Here is a 27,286-nt window from a genome sequence, read left to right as displayed (position 1 = left end):
ATTCACTGTATCGACTAGATAAATTTTATCCCATAAGCTGCTCGTTGCCGCCTAACAGGGCAATGTCATCCTCAGTAAAGCAGTCCTGCATCCAACAAGGTTCCGCACAAAGCTGCACACGCCCACTGCCCAAAAGCTCGCCCCCCACATTCCCACACCGGAGACCAACATCCGAAACTGGTTCCTTCCACCCCCACCTTCGCCCCTTCTCCCCACCAGGCATTCAAGAAACAAGTGGGGGAAAGGTCAGCTCCCCAAGGGTAACAGCGCCCAAGAAAAACACTTCAAGTTACTATCAGGCAATGTAGTTTATTATTTCACACAAAAGTTAGCGACCAAGGCCACAGTGTCGTTAAAACACCTCCCTCCCCACCCCCCCCCACCCAAACTCGCCCCACCCCCGCTATAAAAACAGAACACAACAAAATACCACAGTTCACGTTGAGCCAGGAACACAAAGTGGCTCCGACAAAAACAAGACAAACACAAGACACAACATCTTTGCACGTTTGTATAAAAATTGCCATGGCCCACGGGGCAAGCGGTCATGGCGTGTCAAGGAGACCGCGAACTCGGGGCATGGGGAGGTTCAAAACAGCTGCCACTTCTGGCCATGTCTTCTGGGCTCTGCTGCAGGAACGGGGGCTGCTGAGGGTCCAGGCAGGACCCCTCATCCCAGTTTGGAAGTGCAAGTCATTGAGTTGGATGTGCTTTCGGTTGGGGAAGATGCCGCAGGCTCTTCCTCCCTTTCCAGAGAGAGAGGGACGCAGGGACAGGGCAGGCGGGGGGCCCAGACAGCCCCCCTTGCCTACAGTAAGGAAGCCAGCCAAGAGACGTGCCCTCTCCAGAAAGAGGGCCCTCGGTGGGACAGAGTTCACAGCCTGAGGGGCCAGCACCCTTGCAATCACATGACATAAAGCCCCACAGCAACCGTTGCCACCACAAAACTGAGGGTAAGGACCCATCGGAGGAGCGGCGCCTGGGAGAGAAGGTTCGGCTGGGGCTTCCCTCTGGGAGTCTCCGTGAGAGCAGCATCTGAGAGAGAGAAAGGGGGCAACGTCACCAACAGGTGGACACGGGTGGGAGTATGGGGTGTCACAGAAAGACACAGCCAAAGGGTCTCGGCAGCCTCTAGTACAGTTCCTGCTCAGTGTCTACTAGAGCAGACAGAGAGCCCTCTGGCCACTGCTCGGTTATCTCCAAAGACCGGGAGCTTCCTCCTTCTCCCAGCTGTCCACTCTTCCATTTCAGCCAGCCCGCATGGTGAGGACACATCCTCCAGGGGTACTCCGGGGAACCCCACTTTGAGAACTGCTGTGTTAGGGTAACGACCCCCCTCCCCGCACACCAGCTAGCCAATCCCATCAGGACTGGCCTCATTCCCATGTCCCCAGGCGCGGTTCCACCAACAGAGGGCTCCACAGGGTCCTGGCACAGGTGGGAAAGCCACAGGGCGGGTGGGGTAGGCTGGTGGCTCGAGGGGCAAGGCCTACAGTAACCCGCCAAGCAGGGGGCTGGCCTTCACTTCTCTGTTCACCCCCACCCCCAAAACCACAATCTTGCCCACGCCCGTGTCGGGCTCGATGAGGGTACATTTCGTGGAGCACTTTGGTCTTTCTGGAAGTTTTCCAGATGTTCTCTCAGGACTGCCACGCAAGAAGACCGAGGGGTTCCGTGCCTCCCCGGGGTCCCACGGCAGGGTAACTGCTAGAACCACTTCCAGAACCCTGCCCCCCATCAGGGGTCTCCACTCAGAAACCATGAAAGGGGCGGGGGGCGGGGGTGACAGTGAACGAGAACCAATCGACCGCCTTTGATTTCAGAGATGGGGAAACAGGTGTGGAGAGGCTGCAGGGCTGGCCCCGAGCCCCACTGTGAAGGCTGCTGCCCTGTGCCTGCGCCCTACTTGTCACTCGGAACACTCGGAAGACGGGGCAGCCAAGCGGCGCCCGAGACACGCGGCTGGGCCCCGCGCCCCTCCCACAGCGGCCATCCCCGGGGGGACCCTCACCTCGCGCCCCGCTGCCGACCCGCCGGCGCAGCCCCGGTGCCTGCGAGGGGCTCTGGTCCTCGGCGTCCTGGCCCAGCAGCTCCTGCAGCTCCTCAAACAGCTGAGAGACAGAAGACACACAGCCCGTCTCAGTGACATCACAGGTGACGAGTACGTTAGAACCGCCTGCCTGCTCTTCCCCAAATGCTCCCCGGTAACCAGCATCCTGACGTCAGGGTTCACTGGGGCTGTTCGTGCCCTTGTCCCGTGTCCCTGGGCCAAGTCTTATTCCGCGAGCGGTACCCAGTGTATGTGGCTCCTGCAGCCCGCTGTCCTCACCCAGCCGTCCCCTGCGCCACTCAGCCTTGGTCCGTGTGTTTCGTGATGCTCATTAGCCAGGCTTTGCAGGGGAGGCACCTGGACCGAGGCTGACCCAGAGGTCAGGCAGCAAGAGCCAGCCTTCCAGCGGCTCCAAAGCCCCTGGAGGGGTTTTTCTGAACCCCTCCGAAAGACACAGAGCCTTCTGGGAGGCTTGACCAGGTCCGCTTGCCCTTGTCATCGGTCAGGGGACTGCAAGGGAGGGACGTTGTTCCCTAAGAGGTGCTGGGTGCCATGCTGGGAAGCAAGGGGCCCAGGAAGGCACGAGCTAAGACCCCAGTCCCCACAGCACCCCCAGGAGGAGAGGAGAGCTATAGGATTCTACAACATCCGGGTTAGAAGGAACCTCACCCTCAGCTCCGCCCAGTCATCCTTCAAGGTCTTGCTCAAAGCCCAGGCTCCCCTTGGGTTTGAGGCAATGCTAGAAACTTGCATCCTGCCTTGCCAGCCACACCTGTGACCCCTGCAATGCCAACCCGGCCACACACAAGTCTATGTTGTCGCACGGTGTTGCCACAGAGTGCTACAACTGTGCCTCTCACACCCTGAGAGACCACGAACCAACCGTGAGAAGGCTGGCCCTGTGCCAGGCCCTGCCATTGGGACTTGATTGGTATAAACTCACTTGACTCTCACAACAACTCTTAAGAGGCAGGCGCTGTTACATCCTCGTTTTACAGATGGGGAAACTGAGGTAAGATCACCCAGCTAGTGGGGCGCCTGTGTGGACAGTCAGTTAAGCGTCCGACTTCAGCTCAGGTCAAGATCTCGCAGCTCACAGGTTCGAGCCCCCCCCATCGGGCTCTACGCTGACAGCTCAGAGCCTGGAGCCTGCTTTGGATTCTGTGTCTCTCTCTCTCTCTCTCTCTCTGCCCCTCCCCTGCTTGTGTTCTCCCACTCTCTCCTCTCTCTCTCTCAAAAATAAATAAATAAAAACATTAAAAAAAAGATCACCTGGCTAGGAAGTGGCAGAACTAGGAGCCTGACTCCCTAACCATGCCTTTAACCATGACCCACAGCCCACACCCCCCGTGTAGGAGCGATGTCCCCACAGGAGCAGCGAGGGGAGACAGTGGCCACCCTGGGCTGCCAGCCAGCTCCTCACCTGAATGTTGAGCAGGAACGCAGCCTTGGCCTCTTCGATGACCCTCTGCCTGACCTCGGGGGTCATCTCCAGAGTGTTCATACGGGAGCGGTACAGCTGCTTGAACTTGGTGGCGCTGGCGACGTTGGGGAAGGTGAAGAAGTCCACGCCCTCCCCGGAGCTGGGCAGGTCCAGGGCCTTCTGAGCAATCTTCTTGAGGACCTGGCCCCCAGACAGATCGCCGAGGTAGCGGGTGTAGGCGTGGGCCACCAGCAGCTCCGGCTCCTTGCGCCCCACCTCGTGGAGCCGCCGCACGTAGCGCCTGGTGGCCTGCGTGTAGGGGATGGCGTCCTCCCAGCGGGGCCCGTACCAGAAGGCCATGTCCCGCTCCAGGGCGGCCCTGCGGTGCAGCTCTTCGGGGAAGTAGAGGGGGGCATAGACGGGGTTCTCCTTGTTGCGCTCGATCTCTTCCTCCAGAGCCACGTAGATGTGGTACAGGGAGGCCATCACCAGCTGAAACCAGAGCGAGAAGGTCAGGCTGCCAGCCTCGCGGAAGAATCCCATCCGGCCCCTCCCCCCACTGCCCCGGGGAGACCCTCACGACCTCCCCAGGCTGGGCTCCCACCTCTTGCTGCCCCCCCACCCCACAAATCCTCTCTACACAGCAGCCAGAGAATTCGATCATGCACCTGCTGAGCCTAAACCCTTTTATTCCATGGGATGAACACGCAGCCTAACTTAGTCCCTATGAACAGAGGAGCTGCTGTCCCCACTTTACAGAAAGGGAAACGGAGGCTCAGAGAGGGGAGGAAACCGAGGTCTCACAGCTAGTAAGAGATGAAACTGAAGTCAGGCCCAGGCGTTGCTAGGGAACCAGCACAGCTCTAGAGCAAGGGAGGACCTGAATGAAAGTGCTTACTGGCGACTCCCGGCGCCTCTGGACTTTGACCTCTGGGTAACTATCTGCGGGCCGATTCTCCCTGGAAACGCACTCCGAACCCCACACCTCTAGATGTTGGTCTAGTCTAGGGGGACCGGCCCGGTCCACCTTGGCTTGGGGAACTGCCATTACACGTTAATACTCTAAGCTTGAGTCTGAAGGAGAACAAAGATGCTCTGGTTAAGGTTTCCAAGTTATTTGTAAGCCGCAAACCTTCATGGCAGCCTCCTTTCTCAACAGGGCAGAAATCCAGGCAGCTTTCTGATACAAAGCAGCCTGGGCTATCGAGTGTGACCGACCTGGTTCTAACCTCTGCTCGGCCGGTCCTCAGCTGTGTGACCTTGGGTAAGCCGCTCGCCCTCTCTTGGCAATTTGAGGTCTGAGTGACTGTCAAGTCAAGCCTTGGTCCCCTCCCCTGCCAAAGGGGACAAGCATGTACTAAAGGGGACTGATGGGAGAGTCAAGCAGGGTGACACAGGTAAAGTACTAGGCACAGCCTGGCCCTTGGCCCTCGGTTAAGAGGCTGTGGCGATAAACGTCACCGCCATCGGCATCACCTCCGCGAGCATGGGTTCTCTCATGGATCTCTGTGCCCACTTTGAACTCAGAGGCTCAGACGCAAGATCCAAAGTCCCAGTGGTTGGCTATGGGATACTCCAGCAGTCACCTCCGCGGCTCCCGCTGTCCCCAGCTACAGTACACCTACTGGGTGTGTGTCACGCCTCCTGGAACTGACATGTCACATGTCACTGCAGCATCTCTTGGGCTGGAAGCGGGGGGAGGGTGCCGATTGCAAAAGGGCGGGGTGTCAGGAGCAGGGGGGATACACCTGCTCGACCCCCTCTGTTCAAGCTGAATAAGCCTTTCCTCATGCTGAGGTCTGATCACCAGACACCTGCCTGACCCTTGGAGTGCTTGCCTTTTACTCGCATGAATTCCACAGCGGTGCTGGGAAAATCAGTGCCTCACATGAAGCGGGTGCTTAAGAAGACTCTGTGTTGAGGGGGCACCTGGGTGGCTCAGTCGGTTAAGCATCCGACTTCGGCTCAGGTCGTGATCTCACAGTCCGTGAGTTCGAGCCCCGCGTCGGGCTCTGTGCTGACAGCTCAGAGCCTGGAGCCTGCTTCGGATTCTGTGTCTCCCTCTCTCTCTACCCCTCGCCTCCTCACACTCTGTCCCTCTCTCTCAAAAATAAATGAACATTAAAAAAAAAAGAAGACACTGTGTTGGAACCCCACTTCATAGAGGAGGTCTCCACAATCTTATTAGGATTATCCTTATTAGGATTAATCTTATTAGGAAATGGTCGTGGTCGGGCTCGAACCCATGCTGCCCCTTGCCTTCAGAGGCAGATCAGAATTACGTCACGAGCACAAGGTCTGAAGTGCGACCAAGCCTTGGTTTGATTTCAGCCTTTCCCGTTTACTTATTGGCTGTGTGACCTTCTGTTAGCTACTTCACCTCTCTGAACCTTCCCTTCCTCATCTTCCTTACCCAGAGGGGAGGCACAGAATAAGAAACTGTAAAATGCCCAGCACAGAGGAGGCGCTCAGTTGATGGCACTAGGGCCCCTGCCCCTCCACAGCACTACCGTCACAGGTTGGGAATTTGCTGTGTGACCTTGCGCAGGTCACTTCCCCTCTTTAAGCCTCAGTGGTATCATCTGCAAAATGATTCCCTTGAACACGCCCATCTGGTCCCTCGGCATCCCTGGGCCGAATTTCCACTTAAACCACTGGCCTGGGTGCCTTGGACACACACACACCCCTGTCATACCCTCCACCAGGGCTGGTCCCCACCAGGCCACATACCTTAAATCCTTTCCGGGTCACCTGGCCCTTCTGAAAGTTCTTCATGAACTCGGCATTCTCTGCCTGGACGTGCACCTCCTTGGTGGCCTCCTTCAGGGCCTCTGACAAATCCTGGGGCATGCTGCAGAGGGGAGGGGGGAAGGAGGGAGAGAGGGGGAGGGTGAATAAGAGTGGCTCTGAGCAGGGTTCATCCCCACGCTGAGCTTCTGAGCCTGCCATCTGCCTCTCAGCAGGCCTTAGAGAGCGATCAGACTCCTCTGCAGAAATCGCTCCAACCTGCCATCTAATACATAGGCCACCTTCCTTCCCAACTGCCTTCCAAACAGCCCCATCAACGCGCTTCAGGTCCTACAACTGACTGGGAAACCCTGATACCAAGTTATTGGCGAAAAGGGGGGGGTGCGGTTTGCAATGCCCGGGGAGAAGTGGCCCCCAGAAATACGAACATTCATATTCTACATCATCACTGCTTGCATTGGCTTTGGACCCAAGATTTAATTCAATTGTTTTGTTGACGTTTCAGGTACAAATCTCTTAAAATGTTACGCGCATCAAAAAAAAAAAAAAATGGGGCGCCTGGGTGGCTCGGTCGGTTAAGCGTCCGACTTCGGCTCAGGTCATGATCTCACGGTCTGTGAGTTCGAGCCCCGCGTCGGGCTCTGTGCTGACAGCTCAGAGCCTGGAGCCCATTTCAGATTCTGTGTCTCCCTCTCTCTCTGCCCCTCCCCTGTTCATACTCTGTCTCTCTCTGTCTCAAAATTAAATAAACGTTAAAAAAAATTTTTTTTTTAAATAAAAAATAAATGTTATGCGCATCATAAAAGTGCTTGGTTTAAAAAGCCTGTGAAACTCTGCGTTACTCAAAAGAATCCCTTTCTGGGAGTATTTCTGCCATATGTCTGTATCCACTTCCCGCAGAACTGTCATTTCTCCTTTCTCTCCCGCACCCCCCCTTCCAGAAACATCACCCCCTGTTCTGTAAACGTTCATTGAACTCCTGGGAGAAGGGAAGGAGACAGACTGGGAGGCGGACAGACGGTGGTTCAAATCCCAGCTCAGACACCTGCTAGCCAAGGGGACCTTGGGCTTGTTGCCTCCCTGGTCTGTGAAGTCCTCATCTGTAAAATGGGGCCAGGAAAGCCATAGTGGTGTTTTCGTTCAAGTGCCGGACAACTAGTAACACAAGGACATGGCCACCAGGGGGCTCTGGTAAGAGAACCAGCCACTGTCACCCAGCCTGGGCAGCCCCAGGGATCCTAGATTTAAGCAGAGAGCACCTCCAAGGTCATTCAAAAGTCCAATACAAAAAAAAGAAAAAAAAAAGTTGGGATACCTTAGGGTCACAGCCATCTGGTCCCCCAGCCCGGGCCGGGGAGCCAGCCAGGTAAGCCACCTTTTATCCCTCTAACTGGCCCACCGGATGAGACTGAAACCCAGCTTCTCCTTAATGGGAAACCCAAGGGAGTGAGCGATGTGGCTTCCCGGCTCTGTCTCGGGGAGGGACTGGAGACCAGAGCTGGGCGGCAGGGCAGGGGCTGCCCGCCGGGGAGAGGCCGGTCCCCGGCCCCGCGCCCCTCACTTGCCTGTCGGGCTGCGGGCGCTCCATCCGGCCGGCGCTCGGTGCTGGCTGCGGTGCTGGGTGCTGGGTGCTGGCTCCGACGTCTCGGGACGCGCGGGAGGAGTGGCGAAGGCGACTGTGCCGAGGGCGACTGTGCCGAGCCGCGCCGCGCCGTCCATTTATCGCCCGGACGGGTCACGTGGCGGCCAGCAGCTGATCCCCACATTCGGCCCGACGTTGCAACACCCGCGCCGCGCCCGCCCCAGGCCAGCGGGGGTGGAGGGGGAGCGGTCATATGACCCTCGGAAAACAAAGCAATTTAAAACAGGACTCTTAAAAAAAAAAAAAAAAAAAAAAAAAAAAAAAAAGCAACAATGTCTGGAAATCTGAGCAACTGTGTGATTTTGTCCCTTCTCGAGGGCACCCCCCCCCCATGCCAGGATGGGACTTGTGCTCCCCAGGAATCTGAAAGAGCCAGAAAGCTCGGAGGCTTGAGTCTCAGAGCAGGAGGCGGGTGGGCCACAGCCGGGACTTACCAGTCCCAGACCCTGCCGGCAGAGCCCTAAATGTCACCTCCTCAGGGGACTCTCAGCTGACAACCTCCCTCATTCTCACTTTAAATGTACATTTAGGGCCTTTTTAATTTTTTTAAGCACCTATTAAGTGCTAGAGACTGTACTGAATTTATAGTTCATCCCCACAACTATTCTGTGGGGTAGACCACTACCATTTTACAGACGGGGAAACTGAGGCTGGGGATTGGGGGGCGGGGGGGATGATGTGGTGTGCCCCGGGTCACACATAAAGCAGGAAACTGGGACCCAAACCTGGGAGTGAGTCTGAGTCTGCCCTCCCCCTCCAGGCTGTCCTAACACTTGGTACATAACTTGAGAGCAACGTCTGTCACAAAGCTATCTTCCTGGTGGCATGCGTAGGGCACTCTTCCACGGCTCGTCACAGCTGACTCATCTTGGAACAGAGCTGTTCCCTATCTGATCTACTATTGAATTAGTTCTGCATGAGATTGATCACTTAGGACACTGGGTAAGCCCAGGTGACAAAACTGAATAGTTCCTGAAGTGCCGTCCCAATGCCACAATTCTGGACTCTAAGTTTAAAAACAAAAACACAGGGGCGCCTGGGTGGCTCAGTCGGTTAAGCGTCTGACTCTTGATCTCAGCTCAGGTCTTGATCTCCGGGTCCAAGCCCCGCATTGGGCTCTGTGCCAGATGTGAAGCCCACTTCAAAACAAAACAAACAAGAAACATAAAACAAATCATAAACACATAACTTTGGCTCAGTACAAGTATGTTGTTTGGAAACAGAGGTAGCAAATGCCCAAGTCTGAAAAAAATGCAAGTACGGGCTTGAGGATGGCCTGTCAAGCATGGATTTCCCAGCTGGAGGACTGTGGTAGCTGAGGCCTGAGGTCCCTTCCGTCTGTGCATGTCTAGAAAGCTCTGCTGCTTGGAGACCGTCTGCAAGTCCCAGGCAGGGACAGGTGGGCAATGGATCCATCTAATCCGCGCTCAGAGTTCTGGCCCATGAGCCACCCTCTTCCAGGGTCACTTATCTGAGTTTCAGTCACCAAATCAATCCTGAGATCTGGGGGTTGCTGAGCCTTCTAGATAGAGGGGCTTTGCCAAGGAGTTCGGTCCTTGGTATAAACCACATAACCACCTCTGCTTTTGTGAACAAGGTTTACAATACTAACAGCTAATATTCACCGAGAAGTTCCTGTGCACCAGCTACTATATAAACACATGCATCAGCTCATTTAATCCTCACAATTACTCTATAAGTTTGGCATTATTATGCCCATTTTACAAATGAGAAAACTGAGGCAGAGAGGTTAAGATAAGGGCTTGAACTGAGGCAGCCTGGGACAAAGATTTCAAAACGTCCAGGTGGGATGTCATCTCCCAGAGGTGACGAGACTCAACAGAGGTCAGAACTAGAACGGGAGCTGCTAGAACATTAAAAAAAAAAAAAAAGTTGCCAAGAGCTTGCTAGAAATTAGGGCTACTAGAAACCAATGACCTCATTAAAATGCAAGTTCCTGGAGGGCAGGGTGTTTGCTTTGTCTTGTTAATCCTGGAGTCTGGTACAATGCCTGGCAGGTAGCAGACAATCAACACTGATTGATTGGAATGAATTAATAGATAATCCACAAGATCTCTTACTGCGAAACGTGATGTTATTGGTCGGCTGCCGGAAAGGGCTGGAATCAAACTACAAACTGCAATCGTAGCCAGGCTTTACAGAGCACTTACAGAGACCTTATGGGCAGGATCTCATTGAGTCCTGACATCAGCCCTCCAGCTTATTGTCATTTTCATCTCCATTTTGTCCCCGTAATCACTAAGGCACAGAGAGGTTAATAGTGTTTGCAAGTCACATAGCCAGAGACGGCAGAGCCAGGATTCAAACCACGGTGCTTTGAAGCTGGAGCCAGTGTTCCTAAGCCTCTCACCACATGCCCTGTCATAGAGGGGCCCATCTGAGCCCCAGCAATTTAGGGGATGAGCCTGTCAAGATATGAAAGCTTCCCATCAGCACACCCAGAGCCTGTCCATTCGGGAATCCCGGAAAGTAATGCTCGTGTGATCAGATTCTTTCTTATTTAACCTGGGGGAGCAGAGGCCCCAAGTGGGGACTGACTTGTCCAGACCGCACCCGTAGGACACAGAGCCTTCAGTGACCACAGGTTGCTGGTTCTCTGTCCAGGCTTGCTCTTCATCCTGCCTGCTGCCCCAGGGAGCCTCAGACTTGTCCAAAACAGACCCCACACCCAGACAACCCCGGGGACAATCCAGGTCAGAGCTGATCTGGCTCTCTCCTCTGTCCCAGTATAGAGCTGGGGGTTCTTCTGCATGCTGATTCAGCTTCCTGACTTTCCCTTCCGTGTCCTCAAGCAATTGGGATGATCCAAATGGTATTCTTTCTCCTCCTGTAGTAAACTCAATAATGTCCCCCCTCCCTGGATGTCCGTATCCTAATCCCCAGAACGTCCGAATATGTTACAATACATGGTGGAAAGGATTTTGCAGATGTGGTTACTTTAAGGATCTTGAGACAGGGAGATTATCCTCGTGGGCCTAATGTAATCACAAAAATCCTGATGAGGGAGGCTGCGGGGTTACAGATACAGAAAGTGATGTGACGAGAGAAACAGGACACCGAGACTGGGAGATGCTTGTGTTGAAAATAGAGTCAGGGGCCATGAGCCAAGGTAAGCAGGAGTCTGTAGAAGCTGGAAAAGGTGAGGAAGTGTATCCTCACAAGTCCAGAAGAAGCACAGACCAGACCCGCTGGTCCATTTTAGAACTTCCGACCCCCAGATCTCTAGAGAATAAACATACATCATTTTTGTTGCTGTTGTTTTAAAGTTTATTTATTTTGCGCGAGAGAGAGAAAATCCCAAGCAGGCTCCGCGCTGTCAGCGCAGAGCCCGACGTGGGGCTCGAAACCACAACCCGTGAGATCGTGACCTGAGCTGACATCAGGAGTCGGACACTTAACGGATTGAGCCACCCAGGAGCCCCTAAATGTGCATCGCTTTAAGCCACTATGTTTGCAATATTTGTTACAACAGGAAAGGAGGACGCGCCCCCTCCAAGCCTGTCTTCCTTATACCAGGAACAGAGAGCCTCAGCTTTGGGAAGCAGGAGACAGATGGAGAGAGAGATCCTGCGGGTTCTCCCTCAACTGCTCCCTTCTGTCATCTCTCAGCATAACGAATGGACGCCATGAAAGCTTTATTCCGTTAGAGAACCCACCACCTCTTCTCTGAGCCTTTCTTTCAGGGTCAAATGCTTGAGCCGCTGGATCGGACCTGATTCGTAGGAGGGCTAGAGATACAAAGTTGGAGAGGCTCGAAGCCCACCTTGACAGGGCATGTGCGCTCAGGATCCTAATTGGAAGAAGTCTGGGACGAAGGGAAAATGATCCAGAAAGGGGGCCAGGGGGCACAGAAGACAAATGTGGGCGGAAAGAAATACTGAGGCCTCCCTTGAGCCTAGCATTCTTCCAAGCCTGGTTTCTCTTTTCGCTGTGGGCGTCTCTCTCTCTCTCCCTCTCTCTCTCTCTGTAGTGGGTGGAATCACAGCCCCCCAGAGATGCACAGAGACCCCGAACCTGGGACTCTGTTATGTTACCATTGCCCTGTGCGTATGTAATGAAGGTTACAGACTTCCAGGCAGGGCGATCCTGCTGGATTCTCGGGCAGGCCTAATCTAATCTAACAGGAACCCTGGAAGTTGAGAGCTTTCCCTGGCTGGAGGCAGAAGAAATGGTAGGAGAAATCTGATGAAGGGTCAGCAGGACTCCGGGATTGCGATGTTCAATCAAGGTCAAGTCAGGGCGGGCTCACTGGCTGGGAGGTGTGGGGTGAGGCAGGCCCCGGGCCCCCAGGTGGGCCAAACCTAGCAGCAGTCAGTGTGGCCGCTGCAGAGAGAGGAAGGGACAGGTGGGAGAGCAGAGCCAGGGGAGACCCGGGACAGAGCCCCTGGGGCCTGCAGGCTCTTGCAAGGAACTTTGGTAAGTAGGTGAGGCTGCAAGCCTCGGAGCTGGGAGAGGCGGGTCTCACTAGGGATGGATCGCTGGGGTTGCTGAGGGGCAAATTGGCCTGAAGAAGGCTGGGGGCCGAAGGCTGAGCATCGCCGTAATCCAGGGCTCGGACAGGACAGGGTGAGAGGACAGGACATCCGTATTCTAAAGGCAGAAGTTGGAGTTGCCAGTTTACTGTGACGGGGGGGGGGGGGGGGGGGGTGCGTGTAGGAACGTGCTGAGCAGTTGAGTCTTGGACGAATCACCCTTGAGATGTCTGGGACCGGGCTTTGCAAACAACGTGCAAAGACTGGAGATCGATTGGAGGCTTCTGCTCCTTTCTGGAAGCTTCACTTCCTCCTGCCTGCTGTGAAAGCTGTCCTTTCACCCAGACCGCTCAGAGGGAGGCTGAGGAAGCAGCCGGTGACTCAGCAAAATCTGCCTTCCCTTTGTCTCCGAGTTCCCCCCTCCCAACCGTGACTCAGCAGAAACGCAGCTGCTGGAGGGGAACGTGGAAATCTCGACTCAGCACTCCCGGGGCACCACCCTCCGCTGCCTGCTTGGAAAACAGAAGTGGTTTGGACTGCAGGGGAGGCCCAGCGGTCTCCCAAGGCTCTAAATGTGAAAAACAGAGGTGAGGCCCCCAGCCGAGGCTGGGGAATTGCAGGGAGGCTCGCCCCTGCTGGATGTTGGTTCAAGGAGAATCAGGAGACCTGCCTGGGTCTCTCCACAGGCAGGGGGCATCCCAGGTTAACAAGGCTGGGGGTGGGGGGTAGTCCTGACCACCCAAGAGGATATGCCCTTGACCCAGCAGGGGTGGGGGGGACGGGGAGAAGGGGGAGCCGAGGGCCAGGCGCTGCCTAAATGGAGCACAGCCTTTCTCAGCGAGGCAGACAAGCCCAAACCATAAAAACATCCTCAGACTAGACCACAAAACACTAAAGCTTTCTGGGTTTCCAGTGACGCGGTTCTCAAGGCCAAAACCCCCGACATACTGGGAGAAACTGTCACAAGTGTCACAGACGAGAGATGAACACTCCCAACATTAAAGAAAAAAGACAGCACAGGCCGCAAAATGGAGTCACTTGAGCTAAGCCACACGGCAGCAAACCCAGACCAACATCTAACCTCATTGTAGTTTCTGCCTCTTCCGGGAATGTTACCGGTACCCAGTCTGGAGTTGCCTTGGCCAGACGAGTGAGGTTGTCAGCCCGAGAGATCCTTGCCACCCTTCCCCTAAAGGAAGGTGACCTTGCCTGAAATAATCCACTCTCACTGCCCTCCCCACCCCAACTTCTGCCCATAAAAACCCTAAAGAGCTCCCTTGTATTTGCCAGATATGGGATGCTGCTCGACTCGTGAATCACTGAATAAAGTCAATTTGATCTTTAAATGCACTCCGTTGAATTTTGTTTTATAAAAGTAATAAAAGAGGTGCCTGGGTGGCTCAGTGGGTTAAGTGTCCAACTTCGGCTCAGGTCATGATCTCGAGGTTCGTGGGTTCGAGCCCCGCGTCGGGCTCTGTGCTGACAGCTCGGAGCCTGGAGCCTGCTTCGGATTCTGTGTCTCCCTCTCTCTGCCCTACTTACCCCACTCATGCTCTGTCTCTCTTTCTCAAAAATAAATAAACATTAAAAAAAGTTTTTTTTGAGTAACAAAAAGGTCCCCAAAGCAGTGGGACAAATAGTCACCAGGAAATGTTAACAGTTAATTCAGGGTGCTTATCACGAGCCTTCTGAGAGGGCTGGGTAGCCAAAGAAGGTAAGAGAAGCTGGCCAACGCACCAATGGAACACCTTTCCATGCCTTATCTCCTCCACTCCTCCTGCCCCGGATTTTGCAGATAAGGTAGCTGTGGTGGCCACATCACTCCTCTCTGGTCAACACCCTTCTCTAGCTCCCCCTGCCCTTGGGATACCGTGCAATCTCCTTCTTCTGGCACACCTGGCCTTCCGCCCTTGGCGGTGGCCACCTCTCCAGCAGGAGAGCCTCACCCCACCTGCCCCGTCACACCACGCATGCCGGTCTCAGAAATACTTACCCCTCCCAACTATCCAGGCACACATCCCCCTGGCCCTTTGCTCAGGGTGGTCCCTCCAGCCTAGAAGACATGTCTGCCTCTCTCACGCCTTTGCCAAGCTATACATTTTCCAAGACTCAGCCCAGAAGCAGATTATAGACCTCGAAGGAAGAGTGAAACCTGTAAAAAATATATAGAGTAAATCATAAAGGAAAATCTTAGTGACCTTAGATTTGGCAGATCTCTCAAATACAATGCATTAAAAAGGCAAGAAGAAACTATGATGAACATTTATTTTTATTTAAAAAAATTTTTTTTAATGTTTATTTGTTTTTGAGAGAGAGAGAGGCAGAGCACAAGCGGGGGAGGGACAGAGAGAGAGAGAGAGAGGGAAACACAGAATCCGAAGCAGGCTCCAGGCTCCGAGCTGTCAGCACAGAGCCGGATGTGGGACTCGAACCCACGAACCACGAGATCATGACCTGAGCCGAAGTCAGACGCCCAACCGACTGAGCCACCCGGGTGCCCCAACAATGATGAACATTAAAAAAAAAAAAAAAACAACACAAAACGCACAAAATATAAAAGGAAAAGTATTAACCAGTGGGACTTTATCAAAATGAACAACTTTGGCTCTTCAAATGACACAAAAAATAAGAGGCAATCTAGAGACTAGGAGAAAATATTCACAAATGTATTCAACAAAGGACATGTCCCTAGAATATGTAAAGAGCTTGTATGATTCAATAATATGAAGGCAATTAAGTTTGGGGTTGTGAGTTGAAGCCCCACGTTGGGTGCGGAGATTATTTAAAAAAAAAAAAAGCCAAATAAGTTAATTTTAAGAGTGGATAAGAAGTTTGGACATCATCAAAAGAGATATATGGATGCTAAGTGCATGGAAAGATGTTCAAGTCTATATATAGTCAGGGAAATTTAAATTAGAATCACAAGGAGATAACCGTACACACCTCTTTGAATGGCTAAAAATAAAAAGACTGACTATCCTCACTGTTGAAAATGTAGAGCGAGTAGAACTTTCACTTTCTGTAGGGGGTGGGTGGGGATCTTAAAATGATACAGAATATTCCATCCCAAAATATGCCACTTTGCATAAGGGTTCTCTTGAGCTAAAGACAATTGAGAAACAGCAAACGCGCAAAAAAAAAAAAAAAAAAAAAAAAAAAAAAAAGCTATCTGCCTTCTGCCTAAAAGCAGGCTTCAACTCTTTCTTTTTAAATTTTTTAATTTATTTTTGAGACAGAGAAAGACAGAGCATGAGTGGGGGAGGGGCAGAGAGAGAGGGGGACACAGAATCCAAAGCAGGCTCCAGGCTCTGAGCTGTCAGCACAGAGCCCAACGCAGGGCTCGAACTCACAGAGTGTGAGATCATGACCTGAGCCAAAGTCAGTCACTTAACTGACTGAGCCACCCAGGCACCCCGGCAGGTTTCAACTCTTGATCACCTGAGATAAATCCAGACTCTTACCAGCTCAGAGATGGCACCCAGAGGAATCAACAAGAAGAGTTAAGATGGTAAGTCTCAATATCAAGTGTTATCTGCCCTAAATTTCCCCCAAGACTTTACCCACCCACTGCTTGCTGCCCTTTAAAACCTCAACCCCATTCCTTTGTCTTATCACTTCTCCACAAACACACCGAACAGTTGACTCTTGAACAGCACGGGTTGGAATGACACAGGTCCACTTATACAAGGATATTGTTTTCGATAAATACAGGACAGCACTGTAAATGTATTTTCCTCTCCTTATGCTTTTTTGTAAGATTTTATTTTGAAGTTATCTCTATAGCCAGCGTGGGGCTCGAACTTACAACCCTGAGATCAAGAGTCACAAGCTCTACGACTGAGCCAGCCACGTGCCCCTTCCTTATCGTTTTCTTAATAACCTTTTCTTTTCTCTAGCTTACTTTGTTGTGAGACTACAGCATATAATATATACAGCATACAAAACATGTGTTCATTGTGTTACCAGTAAGGCTTCTGGGTCGACAGTGGGCTGTTAACCTTAAGCTTTGGGGGAAGTCAAAAGTTATCACGGATTTTCAACTGTGGGGGTGTCCCCGAGCCTAACCCCTGCGTTATTCAAGGGTCAACTGCATTGTTCTCTGTTGAGATGCATTTTAAACTTCAGTTCCTGAACCCCTGAAGTTACTCCTCACTGTTTCTCCCACGTGCATGAGTGCCACACGTGTTAACAAACTGTTTCTTGTTAATTTGTCTTTGTTTCAATTTCTAGGGCCCCAGATAGAGAACCTAGGAGGGTAGAAGAAATCACCTCTCCTACTGTGCAGCCACTTTCGAAAAGAGCTGGCAATTTCTTTTTTTTTTTTTTTTTAATTTAATGTTTTAATGTTTATTTTTGAGAGACAGAGACAGACAAAGCGTGAACTGAGGAGGGGCAAAGAGAGGGAGACACAGAATCCGAAGCAGGCTCCAGGCTCCGAGCTGTCAGCACAGAGCCCGACGCGGGGCTCGAACTCACGGACCATGAGACCACGACCTGAGCTGAAGCCGGACGCTTAACCGACTGAGCCACCCAGGCGCCCCCACAGTGGCTTTTTTAAAAGTGTATTTATTTATTTTGAAGGTGGAAGGGGGCAGAGGGAGAGAGAGAGAGAGAATCCCCAGCAAGGAGCCCCACACGGGCCCAATCCCATGAACCGAGAGCTCATGACCTGAGCCAAAATCAAGAACCAGACGCTTAACCGACTAATCCACCCAGGTGCCCCCACGGTGATTTTATTGGTAATAGTCCCAAACTGGAAACAACCCATATGTCCGTCAACAGGTGAATGAAGAAACAACTGTGGTATAAACATACACTGGATAGCCAGCAATAAAGAGGACTTGTACCACACAACAACACAAATGAATGTCAAAATTATAATTCGGAGTAACAGAAGCCAGATTAAAAAAAAAAAAAAGAATTCTTGCTAATTACATTTATATAAAATTATATATAAAATGAATATAGGATCTTATAAGATTTTGGAAAACGCATACTAATCTCATCATACTGTGCTTACCTAGCTGGAAGGGGGATTACAAAGGGCCATGAGGCAACTCTGGGGAGTGGTGAATACATTCGTGATCTCCATTGTGGACACAGCTGCCCGGCTTCACTTAGGTTAAAACTCATCAAATGATAGACTTTAAATATGTAGGGCTTGTGTCAATTACATGTCAATAATAATTTTAAAAAGTTGGAAAACAAACAGACCCAGCCCAGGCTTTCCTGAATTTGTACCCCTAACCTTACAAGCCTCCTCACCGAGCTTCCCACGCCCCAGCTGTCCCCACCCCAACTCTGCGCTCCACGAAGGCAGCAAGGACCGCAGGGGATTCACTTTCCTAGGCTCAGAGCCCAGCCCAAGGCAGGCAGTCCTACATATTTAGCAAATGAGGCTTCACAGGGTTAAACTCCCCTCCTACAGTCACACAGCTCACCCGGGACTCCAGGCCAGGCGGATCTCTCTCTTGCAGGGGAGAAAAACCTTCCCCTGCTTCCCTTCTAGGTTTTCAGGCTAAGCTAATACTTAAATGGACGTAAGAGAGAGTAACAGGAGAAAAAGAAATTTAATTTTGTACACAAGAGAGCCTATAAAAATACAGGACTCAAGGAAGTGACCACACCGGGCAGCTTTCATACCTTTCAGACAAAGAAAAGATAAATTTGTGAAGCACTGACAAGCCAAAGCAGTTTGGGTTTCGGGTAGTAAATCAGCGAGGAAATAAGGGTTGTTTTTGCAGCCTTCTCAGCCTTGGATTCCCTGTCTCCGGCGAGAAGGATGCCTTCTACCCTCCTGGTACAGGGAGGGTACCTTTCACATGGGAGATTTATTTCCCACTTTCAGAGGGACAGAGGATATTCAGAGCATCCTTGCACTGGCTGTTTCTTAAGTAACTTCAACTCAAAATAATCTATGTGCCAAAGTGGCATGTTTTGGGGTGGCAAATTTTGCTCCCTTTCCGCCTTAAAGCACGCTCAAGTTCGACAAGAATCAGCTGTCTGAAGCCCCTCGGGCCTGGGGCAGTGAAGGATATATGTAGAAAGAGCAACATCTTTGTCAAGAACCGTCCAGCTTCCGTTTCCCCAGAACCAGTGACTCAAGACCTGTGACCAGACCAGGCAGCAGTCGGGTCTCTGGAGAGCTCGGGCCGCGAGGACAGTCTGGCCAATACGGAGCCCGCCCATGTCTCCGAGACCTGGTTCAACCTGGCTCAACACGATCAAGGCACTTGTAGGTAGTGTAGACGGGTTAAAGCAATGAACTCTACACAAAAAGATTGCATCAAATCCGGTATCCGTGACTTACCCCACGTGCGCACTTTTAATCCTCTAAACTTTATTTCCTCATATGACAAAATGATAAGTAATAACAGCATCGGCTCCAGGGGATGTGGTAAGGATTAAATCAGCTTAACATATGTAAGAAGCTCAGAATGGGGCCTGTGGAAGAGGAAGCCCTGGCTCACTAAGCATTCCTTGTTCTGTTTACTCGGAGAATGGCATCCAGTTCCCCTTTCAGGATTCTGCCAGAGCCTTTTTCCTACCTAGAAATTTCTAGATGGTTCTGAGTACGGTGGGGGGGGGGGTCACTAAGATCTGACCCAATCTTGCTCTCATTTGGGAGTTCAGAACCTCAGGTTCCTCATCTTTATTTTCTTCTCAATAAGTAAACTTCCGTGAGATAATCTCAAATGCCCAGAAAAGTTGCAAGAATAGTACACAGAATTCCTCACCTGGATTCACCAGTTGTTAATACTTGGGTCACATTTGTCTTGGCATTCATGCTCTCTCGATTATATATGCATACACACACTTTTTTACATTTTTACATATACGTACATATTTAATATGGGTATATCAAATATTTGCATGTTTAATATATATTTTACATATATGTAAATATGTATGTTTCTGGCTTATTTGAGAGTAAGTTGCAGACATCATTCCCCTTTGCCCCAAATCCTTTAGCATGTACTATACCAGAGTACAGTCTCTTGTAACCACAGTAACATCGTAAATATCAGGGACTCTCACTTCAACACAAATACATTATATAAAGCCGGCATCGGGGTCAATTGCACACCCCCACCAACTGTTCTCCCAACAGTCTGGGTTGCAAACCGGATCCTGCACGCGTTTAGCTGTCCCGCTGCTTTGCTGTCCCCAGTGTTTCATGACTGTAGAGGACAAGACGGGAATCACTCGTGTCAAGCAGGGGGCCCCGTCTAGCAATGACTAAAGCAGTTAAGAGCACTGCAGCCAGGAGCTGTCCGGCAGTTAAGGCCCCAGAACTGATAACAGGCAGAGAGCACAGTGATAACAGGCAGAGAGCAGAGTGGGTCTTCAGGGGCCCAAGCCTGAGTAAATCCCTTTAAAATGGGAAGATTTTTGCAGCACACTGGCAAGACTCTTCAGACACTGACCCCTCTGTGTCTGACCACTTAAAAAAAGGCAGCTGTGGGATGGCTCTGCCGGATTGATCTCGAACACCGCCAAGATCCTTCACGGCTTCGATATAATAAGCAGTAAGGGCCCAGAGCGGGACCAAGGTCTTATCTCAACTTTGCCCCACAGACTGACTTCTCCTTTGGCTCATTAACTTCCTACCCACTCTCTTATCTTGCTTATAGTGTGACTTATGTTCGCTACGTGTGCCGTGTAAGAAGCCAGGCTAATCACGTCTGAAATGTTAGTGTAGAATCCTGAACCTGCCTTATAATTACGCTAACCTTGCTTTAAAGACACAACTGGGGCGTGCTCGTTCATAGCGTGCTCATGACAATGACCTTGTCATCTGGGGAAACTAAGGGGCTGTTTTGCGCCTGGCCCTCCCCCCTGCCCCCCTTTTGAGTAGATCTCCTCCTCCACGTGGGCTCACATGCCCACCCTGCTGGGCTGTTAGGTCTGCAGAGCGCCTGGTCCTCAGAGGCGGCTGAGAAGGCCGGGTCCCTAAAGCAAGGCTGGGGAGGCTGGCGAGGACCCGGGGGCAGGGGACGGGACGCTGGCTCCGCCGGGGTTGCGGACGCGGCAGGCAGTACGACGTGCCGGCCCCGGGGTGTGGCTGCCCGGACCTAGCCCCAAGGGAGAGAGGCGGGAAGCAGCTGGAACCGTGACTCAGCGAAAACAGACCTCGGAACCGTGACTCGGCGAAAACAGACCTCGGGACCGTGACTCAGCGGAAAGCAGGCCGGGCGTGACTCAGCAGGAAAGAGCAGCCGGGCGCTGGGCAAAAGGATTGCTCAGGGGGCGGTCCTCTGCGGGCTTTCCTCCGCGCTCCGCCCCTCCGCGCCCCGCCCTCTGCGCCCCGCCCCCTGCCCCCTGGCCTTCCGGGGTTCCAGCAGCCTCCCCTGCCAGCCTGCGGGGCATCTGCGGCAGACACGGTGGCAACCTTAGCAAGTGACATTTGAGCGGGTGGTTCCGCCACTCACAGCATCGTGGGCAGCGTGGGGACTGCTGTGGCGGCCTGGGAGGGTCTTTGGTATGATCCCAAGACTCCCTTCTGTCCAAGTTAGCAAACACTTGGGTGCCTCTGGGGCCTCCGTTTCCCCATCTTCAAACTGAGGGGGAGAGATGAGCTCCCTTCACTTTATGACGTTCCATGGCTCTGTCACTGTTGACTTTTAAATGCATTTTTTGTTTTTATTTTTTGTAAGTCGATTTATTTTGAGTGAGAGAGAGAATCCCAAGCAGGCTCTGCATTGTCAGCGCAGGGCCCAGTGTGGGGCTCGATCTCACGAACTGTGAGACAAGAACTGTGAGATAATGAGCCAAAATCAAGAGTCGGATGCTTAACGGACTCTTGAGGCGTGAGCCACCCAGGCTCCCTTTAAATACATTTTTTTAAATATTCCGTTTTGATCCACTAGTTAGAAAATCCTGCATGGCTACTGTAATCCATTTAAGTCTGCAATCCCCCAGCCTGCAGACAACCATTGTTAACCCCGCAGTGTATTTCTTAGGATTAAAAACAGTGCTGAAACTCTTATGCTCACGAAGGAGTGTATACACAGGATGATTCTATGTAAGGAATGTTGATGACAGGAACACAGCTTATGAAATAGCTGTTTTTCTTTCTAGCCTTTTTCTTTGTAAATTCTATATGGTTGTAATCATAACGTCTATATTGTACTTTTGCCTTCCTTTTGCTTAATTAACCTAACCGTCTTCCCAAATTACTACGAGGCCTTTTTAAGCATCATTTCAAAGGGCTCACAAAAATCCATTCAGGGGACATGTTCACTCATTCAACACATAATATCCTGAATGCCTCGGTCCTACTGCTAAACCTTTGGGTTGCTTCCTATGTATTTTTTTCCTATCAAAAAAGAACGATAAGGAGTATTTACAACAATCTCAGTGGCTTTCACATACCAGGGGAAGGGCATTTTTCATATTCAAGAATTGTCATTTATTTATTTTTATTTTTTAAATGTTTGTTTATTTTTGAGAGAGAGAGTGCATGTATGAATCAGGGGAGGGGCAGAGAGAGAGGGAGACAGAGGGTCCAAAGCAGGATCTGCGATGACAGCAGAGCTCCTGATGCGGGGCTCGAACTCACGAACCATGAGATCATGACCTGAGCTGAAGTCAGATGCTCAACCGACGGAGCCACCCAGGCACCCCAAGAATTGTCTTTTTTATTTTTGCAGAAATGTTACATGCTTCTCCCTGCCCCCCAAGATCTGGAAGGAAGGTAAAAGAAAGGAGGAGAAAAGGTAGGTGGTGAGAGACTTTGTCTATAGACCAAGGCCTTCAGCAGATGCTGGAAAACAGGTAAGCTGACTTCTTTCTCTCTTAGGCTTACCTAGGGCTCTCCAGACTCCAGAGGCACACAGAAATGTTTTAATTTCTTTTAAAATCAGAACAAAACAAAGAATAAAGTCATAAGAAATATAGAATAATGAGGCCAGCCTGGAGTATATTCATCTTTATACTATTGCAGTCCTAAAGTGCAATTTTTATTTATTTTATTATTATTATTATTTTTAGAGAGAGCATCCTCAAAGACAGAGGTGCCTCCAGCCCACGAAAGTCAAAATGCATCCTTGTGGATAAGCTGGGGTCTAGGGTGAGAAAGTGATCAATAAGAAATTGCTGGGGCTGGGTCGTCCAGGTGGTTCAGTCGGTTAAACATCCGACTTCAGCTCACGGTTCATGGGTTCAAGCCCTGCATCAGGCTCTGTGCTGACAGTGTGGAGCCTGTTTTGGATCCTCTGTCTCCCTCTCTCTCTCTGTCCCTCCTCTGCTCTTGTGGGCACGTGCACGTGTGCACTCTCTCTCTCTCTCTCAAAACTAAAATAAAACATTAAAAAAAAAAAAGAAAGAAGTTGCCAGGGGTGAGAAATGGCCACTGGGTTTATGGACGGAGGTGGCTAATGCTAAACTTTTATGTAGCTGCCGTGCTGTGTGCCCTGTAGTTCTTCTCCACTGCAGACCCTCAGTCCAGATCTGCCATTCACAAGGGCTCGGATGGGGTTCTTTGTGGGAATGAAGGAATAGGCCCCCACGGAAGAGGTGGAAGAGGTGTTCCCAGCAGACAAGGAGAGCAAGGGGTGGCCCCGGGGCTGTGAGCTCCCCCAAGAGGCGCCCTGCTGGCCGGGTGGGTGGGGCTGGGAGCTTTGCACTTGAAAATTGAAGGACAGGGTGTCCCCGCGTAATTCAAGAACTTGGGGGTACCATGGAAGCACACACTGGGTTACAAATCATTGCAGATAACAGCAAAAGGGGCACCTTTAGGCAACCTATTTCCTCCATTTTTGATTATGGGTTTAGATGGAAACCCAAGAGCAGACTTACTGGGCCACCCATAGACCTCTTTTTAAAACTTTGAGAGTCTTGGGGCACCTGGCTGGCTCAGTCAGGGGCGCTGTGATTTCTTGGGGTTGTAAGTTCGAGCCCCACGTTGGGTGTAGAGATTATTTAAAAATAAAATCTTTTTTTTTTTTTTTAAGGCTTTTGGAGTCTTTTACCTAATTGCAGGTGAAAGTAAGCCTTTACTTTTTATAACTTTATTTGTCCTGTTACTACAGTAAATATGACTTTTGCCATTGGGGATGGGGTTGGGGGCGGTTTGCTTCAGTCTGTGAGTGCCGGCCAGGAGGAAGGACGGCTCCAGAGTTCTGCAAGATGGTGTGCTGTTTGACTGGGAGTGAGGACACTGAGGGGTCTGGGGACCCGCCCCCTAAGGGACAAAGAAAGGATGCTGGGAATCCAGGAAGAGGCCTATTACATTGCACCCAGAGTAGGGAGGAGCCTTATCGCGGGTCACTTGGCTTGACTTTGACCCTGAACTACTGGCCGGGCCGTTGGGTGTGTGTGTTGTGTTGTGTGTGCATGGGGTGGGGAGGGGTGGAGGAGGGGGGTGGGGAAAGGGGCAGGAATGGATGAGAAGGTTGGTGGTGTCAAAGGTGAAGGAAGAGCCCGTGAGCTCTCTCTCTCTCTCTCTCTCTCTTTCTTTCCTGGCAGGTGCCTGCGGCAGCCCCCTCCCCCCCCAACAACCTGCCAGGAGCTCAGCCTCGGTGCTCGGCGGGGGGGGGGGGCACAAACGTGATTTCCTGAAAAGGCCTCTTTGTGCCCCTGTGGAGTTTGGGGTGAAGCTCCAAGTAGTCTTAGGATCTGTTATGGGCAGAATTGTGTCCCTCCTCAAATTCATCTGTGGAAGCCCTAACCTCTGGTACCTTAAAATGTGACTGCGTTTGGAGATGAGGCTTTACAGAGGTGATGGAGTTAGAACCGTGTTCTTAGGATGGGCCCCCACTCCAGTGTAACCGGTGTCCTTCTGGAAAGAAAGACGACGTCTGGAACATGCACAGAGGGAAGACCTGTGAGGACACAAGAAAACTATTGTCTGGGGCGCCTGGGTGGCTCAGGCGGTTAAGTGTCCGACTTCGACTCAGGCCATGATCTCGCGATTTGTGAGTTCGAGCCCCACGTTGGGCTCTGCGCTGATGGTGTGGAGCCTGCTTGGGATTCTTTCTCTCTCCCTTTCTCTGTTTGCCCCTTCCCCACTTGCAGTCTCTCTCTCTCAAGATAAATAAATAAACTTAAAAAAAAAAAAAACAGAAAGAGAAGGCTGTTGGCAAGCCAAGGAGAGGCCTTGGAAGAAAGCAAACCTGCTGACATTTCGACCCTTAGAACTATGGGAAAATTTAAGCCGCCCAGTCTGTGGTGCTGGGTCATGCTGTTGCTAACAGACTGACGCAGGGCCCTTGACTCAAGATGGAAATGGGCCCTGAAATAGGTTCATTCAACTTCTCTTTCCTCTCTCTTCTCTCTCTTCACCCCTTCCCTCCCTTTTTAAAAAGATTTTATTATTATTAAAAAACATTTTTTTCAATGTTTTTATTTATTTTTGAGACAGAGACAGAGCATGAGCCGGGGAGGGGCAGAGAGAGGGAGACACAGAATCCAAAGCAGGCTCCAGGCTCTGAGCTGTCAGCACAGATCCCGACGCGGGGCTCGAACCTGCGAACCGTGAGATCATGACCTGAGCCAAAGTCGGACGCTTAACCAACTGAGCCACCCAGGTGCCCCTCTTTTATTTTTATTTTTTTGTTTAATGTCTATTTATTTTTGGGGCGCTTGGGTGGCTCAGTCCGTTGAGTGGCCAACTTCAGCTCGGTCATGATCTCGCGGTCTGTGAGTTCGAGCCCCATGTTGGGCTCTGTGCTGACAGCTCAGAGCCTGGAACCTGTTTCAGATTCTGGGTCTCCCTCTCTCTGACCCTCCCCTGTTCATGCTCTGTCTCTCTCTCTCTCTCTCTCAAAAGTAAATAAACATTAAAAAAAATTAATGTTTATTTATTTTTGAGAGAGAGAGAGAGAGAGAGAGAGCATGAGCAAGGGAAGGACAGAGAGAGGGAGACCCAGAATCTGAAGCTCCACCCTGTCAGCACAGAGCCTGACGTGGGGCTTGAACTCACGTAAACCATGAGATCATGACCCAAGCCACAGTCGGACGCTCAACCTACTGAGCCACCCAGGCGTCCCTCACGACATTGACTTTTGAAGAATTGTTTGCAAGAGACAGGTCAGTTGCCTTGAAAACGTCCCATGTTCTGGATTTGTCTTTTTTCTCGTGTTTAGATTCTGGTTAAACATTTTTGGCCAGAATGCTGTATGGATCTGTTACGTCTCCTCATAAGGGGGAACCAAGGAAACGGAAACCCAGTTAGTTGGTGGCAGAGTTTAGATGCATTTCTTTGTCTTTTTAAAAAATTTTATTTATTTATCTATCTATTTATTTATTTATTTATTATTATTTTTAAAAGTTTATTTATTTATTTTGAGACAGAGACAGAGCACACGAGTGGGGGAGGGGAAGAGAGAGAGGGAAAGAGAGAGAATATCAAGCAGGCCCTGCACTGCCAGCGGCCAGCGCACAGCCTGATGTGGGGCTTGAACCCATGAACCTTGAAATCATGACCTGAGCCAAAGTCAAGAGCCAGATGCTTAGCCCACTGAGCCAACCAGAAGTCTCCTTTTTTTTTTTTTTTAATTTTTTATTTTAAGTAGGTTCACACCCAACATGGGTCTTGAACTCATGACCCTGAGATCAAGAGTCACATGCTCTAATGACAGAGCCAGGCAGGCACCCCATCTTTTTTTTTTTTTTTCTTAAAGGAGATAGAAGTTTGTTGAATATACCGCAAAGGAGCGATGGGCAGGACAGCAGAGGAGAGGTTCTCTGCCTTGGATGCATTTCAATACCAGATTTTTACTTTGCCTTTACCAAGGCTGTGACTGCAGAGGACAGGAAAAGTGCCTTTGTGTCAAGAAGGGGATGCTCATTAAATGAAGGAAAATGGGATCTGTTAATATAAATAATGCTATTTTTCCTTGTAAATCCTGGTGGTTAAACACAAAGACACAGCTTTGAATCTCACTAGTAATAAGCTGTGTGACCTGACTCAATCTTTTAATGTCTCTGGGCCTCAGTTTTCTTATCTGTAAAATGGGAGTAGTAATAGGACCTACCTCCTAGGCTTATGTGACATGAAATTATCCACCGTGCCTGGCTTGTTGTAGTTGCTGAATACAAAGTAATAATTATCATAGATACGTTATAATTACGATTACCGACAAATGAAAGTGGCCTGGCCCTGTCACTCGCATGCTTCCCCAGTCCCTGCGGTGAGTGAGCGGGAATGAGGTAGAGGCAGATCAGAGTGGGCGGGCCGCAGCTTGAACTTGAGCTAGCCCCCCACCGGGGGGAAGGACATGGCCTGGAGACTGAGTGGCTCAGGATTCTCCGCGGGCCGCAGGACTCTGGGCTGCACAACTCCAGGGGCACTGTCCACGTCGTGGCCCCTGTGAACGGTGTCTGAGAAGCAACCTCTTTCCCCAGAGCCCCTGTGTAGGAGGCCCTTCTCCATGTGTCCCTGGTAAAGGGTGGGGTTGCCCTTCCTGCCTCCCTTGGTGGGGGTACAGATTTCAGGCCTGAGCATCCCGTAGCCAGTGCGAGACCCTCCGCAGCTCTTTGCCTCTGGCTGGCAACAGGCACTGTTCAAATGGTGGCTACTCCACCCCCCTGGGTCCCTAAGTGCCTCCCCCTGCCAGCCCGCCGGGGACATGCGTGTGCACAAAACACAACCCTTTGCTGGGGACGTCGGGTCCAGCACAGTGGCGAGCGTTCGCAAAACCATATTGTACCTTTGAAAGTTGCGAAGAGAAGTCCTCATCACGAGGGGGAGAAATGGATGACCGAGTGAGGTGATGGGTGTTAACTCGAATGACTGTGGTGACCATCTCGCAATATCTGTGTATATGAAATCACTGCTGTGCACCTTCTACTCATGCCAACGTACAGGTCACTTACATCTCCCTGCCCCTGGGAGAGAAAAAACCAGAAACCATGCTTCGTAGGTCCAGCTGAGGAAGGGGCTTGGTGATCATCTCAGCATTACCGAGCCCACCCACCTGCTGCCG

General features: G+C 51.2%; 1 protein-coding gene across 1 annotated transcript; it reads right to left on the bottom strand.

Moving 5' to 3' along the window:
- Positions 1–686: 686 nt before the first annotated feature.
- Positions 687–7,951, bottom strand: HMOX1 (heme oxygenase 1). The gene is made up of 5 exons (XM_042993146.1): positions 7,787–7,951; positions 6,204–6,324; positions 3,474–3,965; positions 2,012–2,111; positions 687–1,035 (listed from the first exon to the last, which is right to left on the bottom strand). Exons 1-5 carry the CDS (start codon positions 7,807–7,809, stop codon positions 905–907), a joined length of 867 nt encoding a protein of 288 aa, XP_042849080.1. The 5' UTR covers positions 7,810–7,951; the 3' UTR covers positions 687–904.
- Positions 7,952–27,286: the final 19,335 nt, after the last annotated feature.

This window comes from Panthera tigris, chromosome B4 (assembly GCF_018350195.1).
Source record: "Panthera tigris isolate Pti1 chromosome B4, P.tigris_Pti1_mat1.1, whole genome shotgun sequence".
In the NCBI taxonomy this organism is placed as follows: Eukaryota; Metazoa; Chordata; class Mammalia; order Carnivora; family Felidae; genus Panthera; species Panthera tigris.
The sequence above is the reverse complement of the archived record's forward strand: the minus strand, read 5'-3'. Positions and strand labels throughout refer to the sequence as shown.

What these genes read in the sequence shown, in the direction of transcription:
- HMOX1 (XM_042993146.1), bottom strand. Translation starts at nt 7,809, where the DNA reads ATGGAGCGCCCGCAGCCCGACAG. An exon ending in GAGCGCCCGCAGCCCGACAG is followed by an intron (nt 6,325 to 7,786) that starts GCAAGTGAGGGG and finishes TCCCCTCTGCAG; the next exon opens with CATGCCCCAGGATTTGTCAG. An exon ending in CGTTCCTGCTCAACATTCAG is followed by an intron (nt 2,112 to 3,473) that starts GTGAGGAGCTGG and finishes TCTGTCTCTCAG; the next exon opens with CTGTTTGAGGAGCTGCAGGA.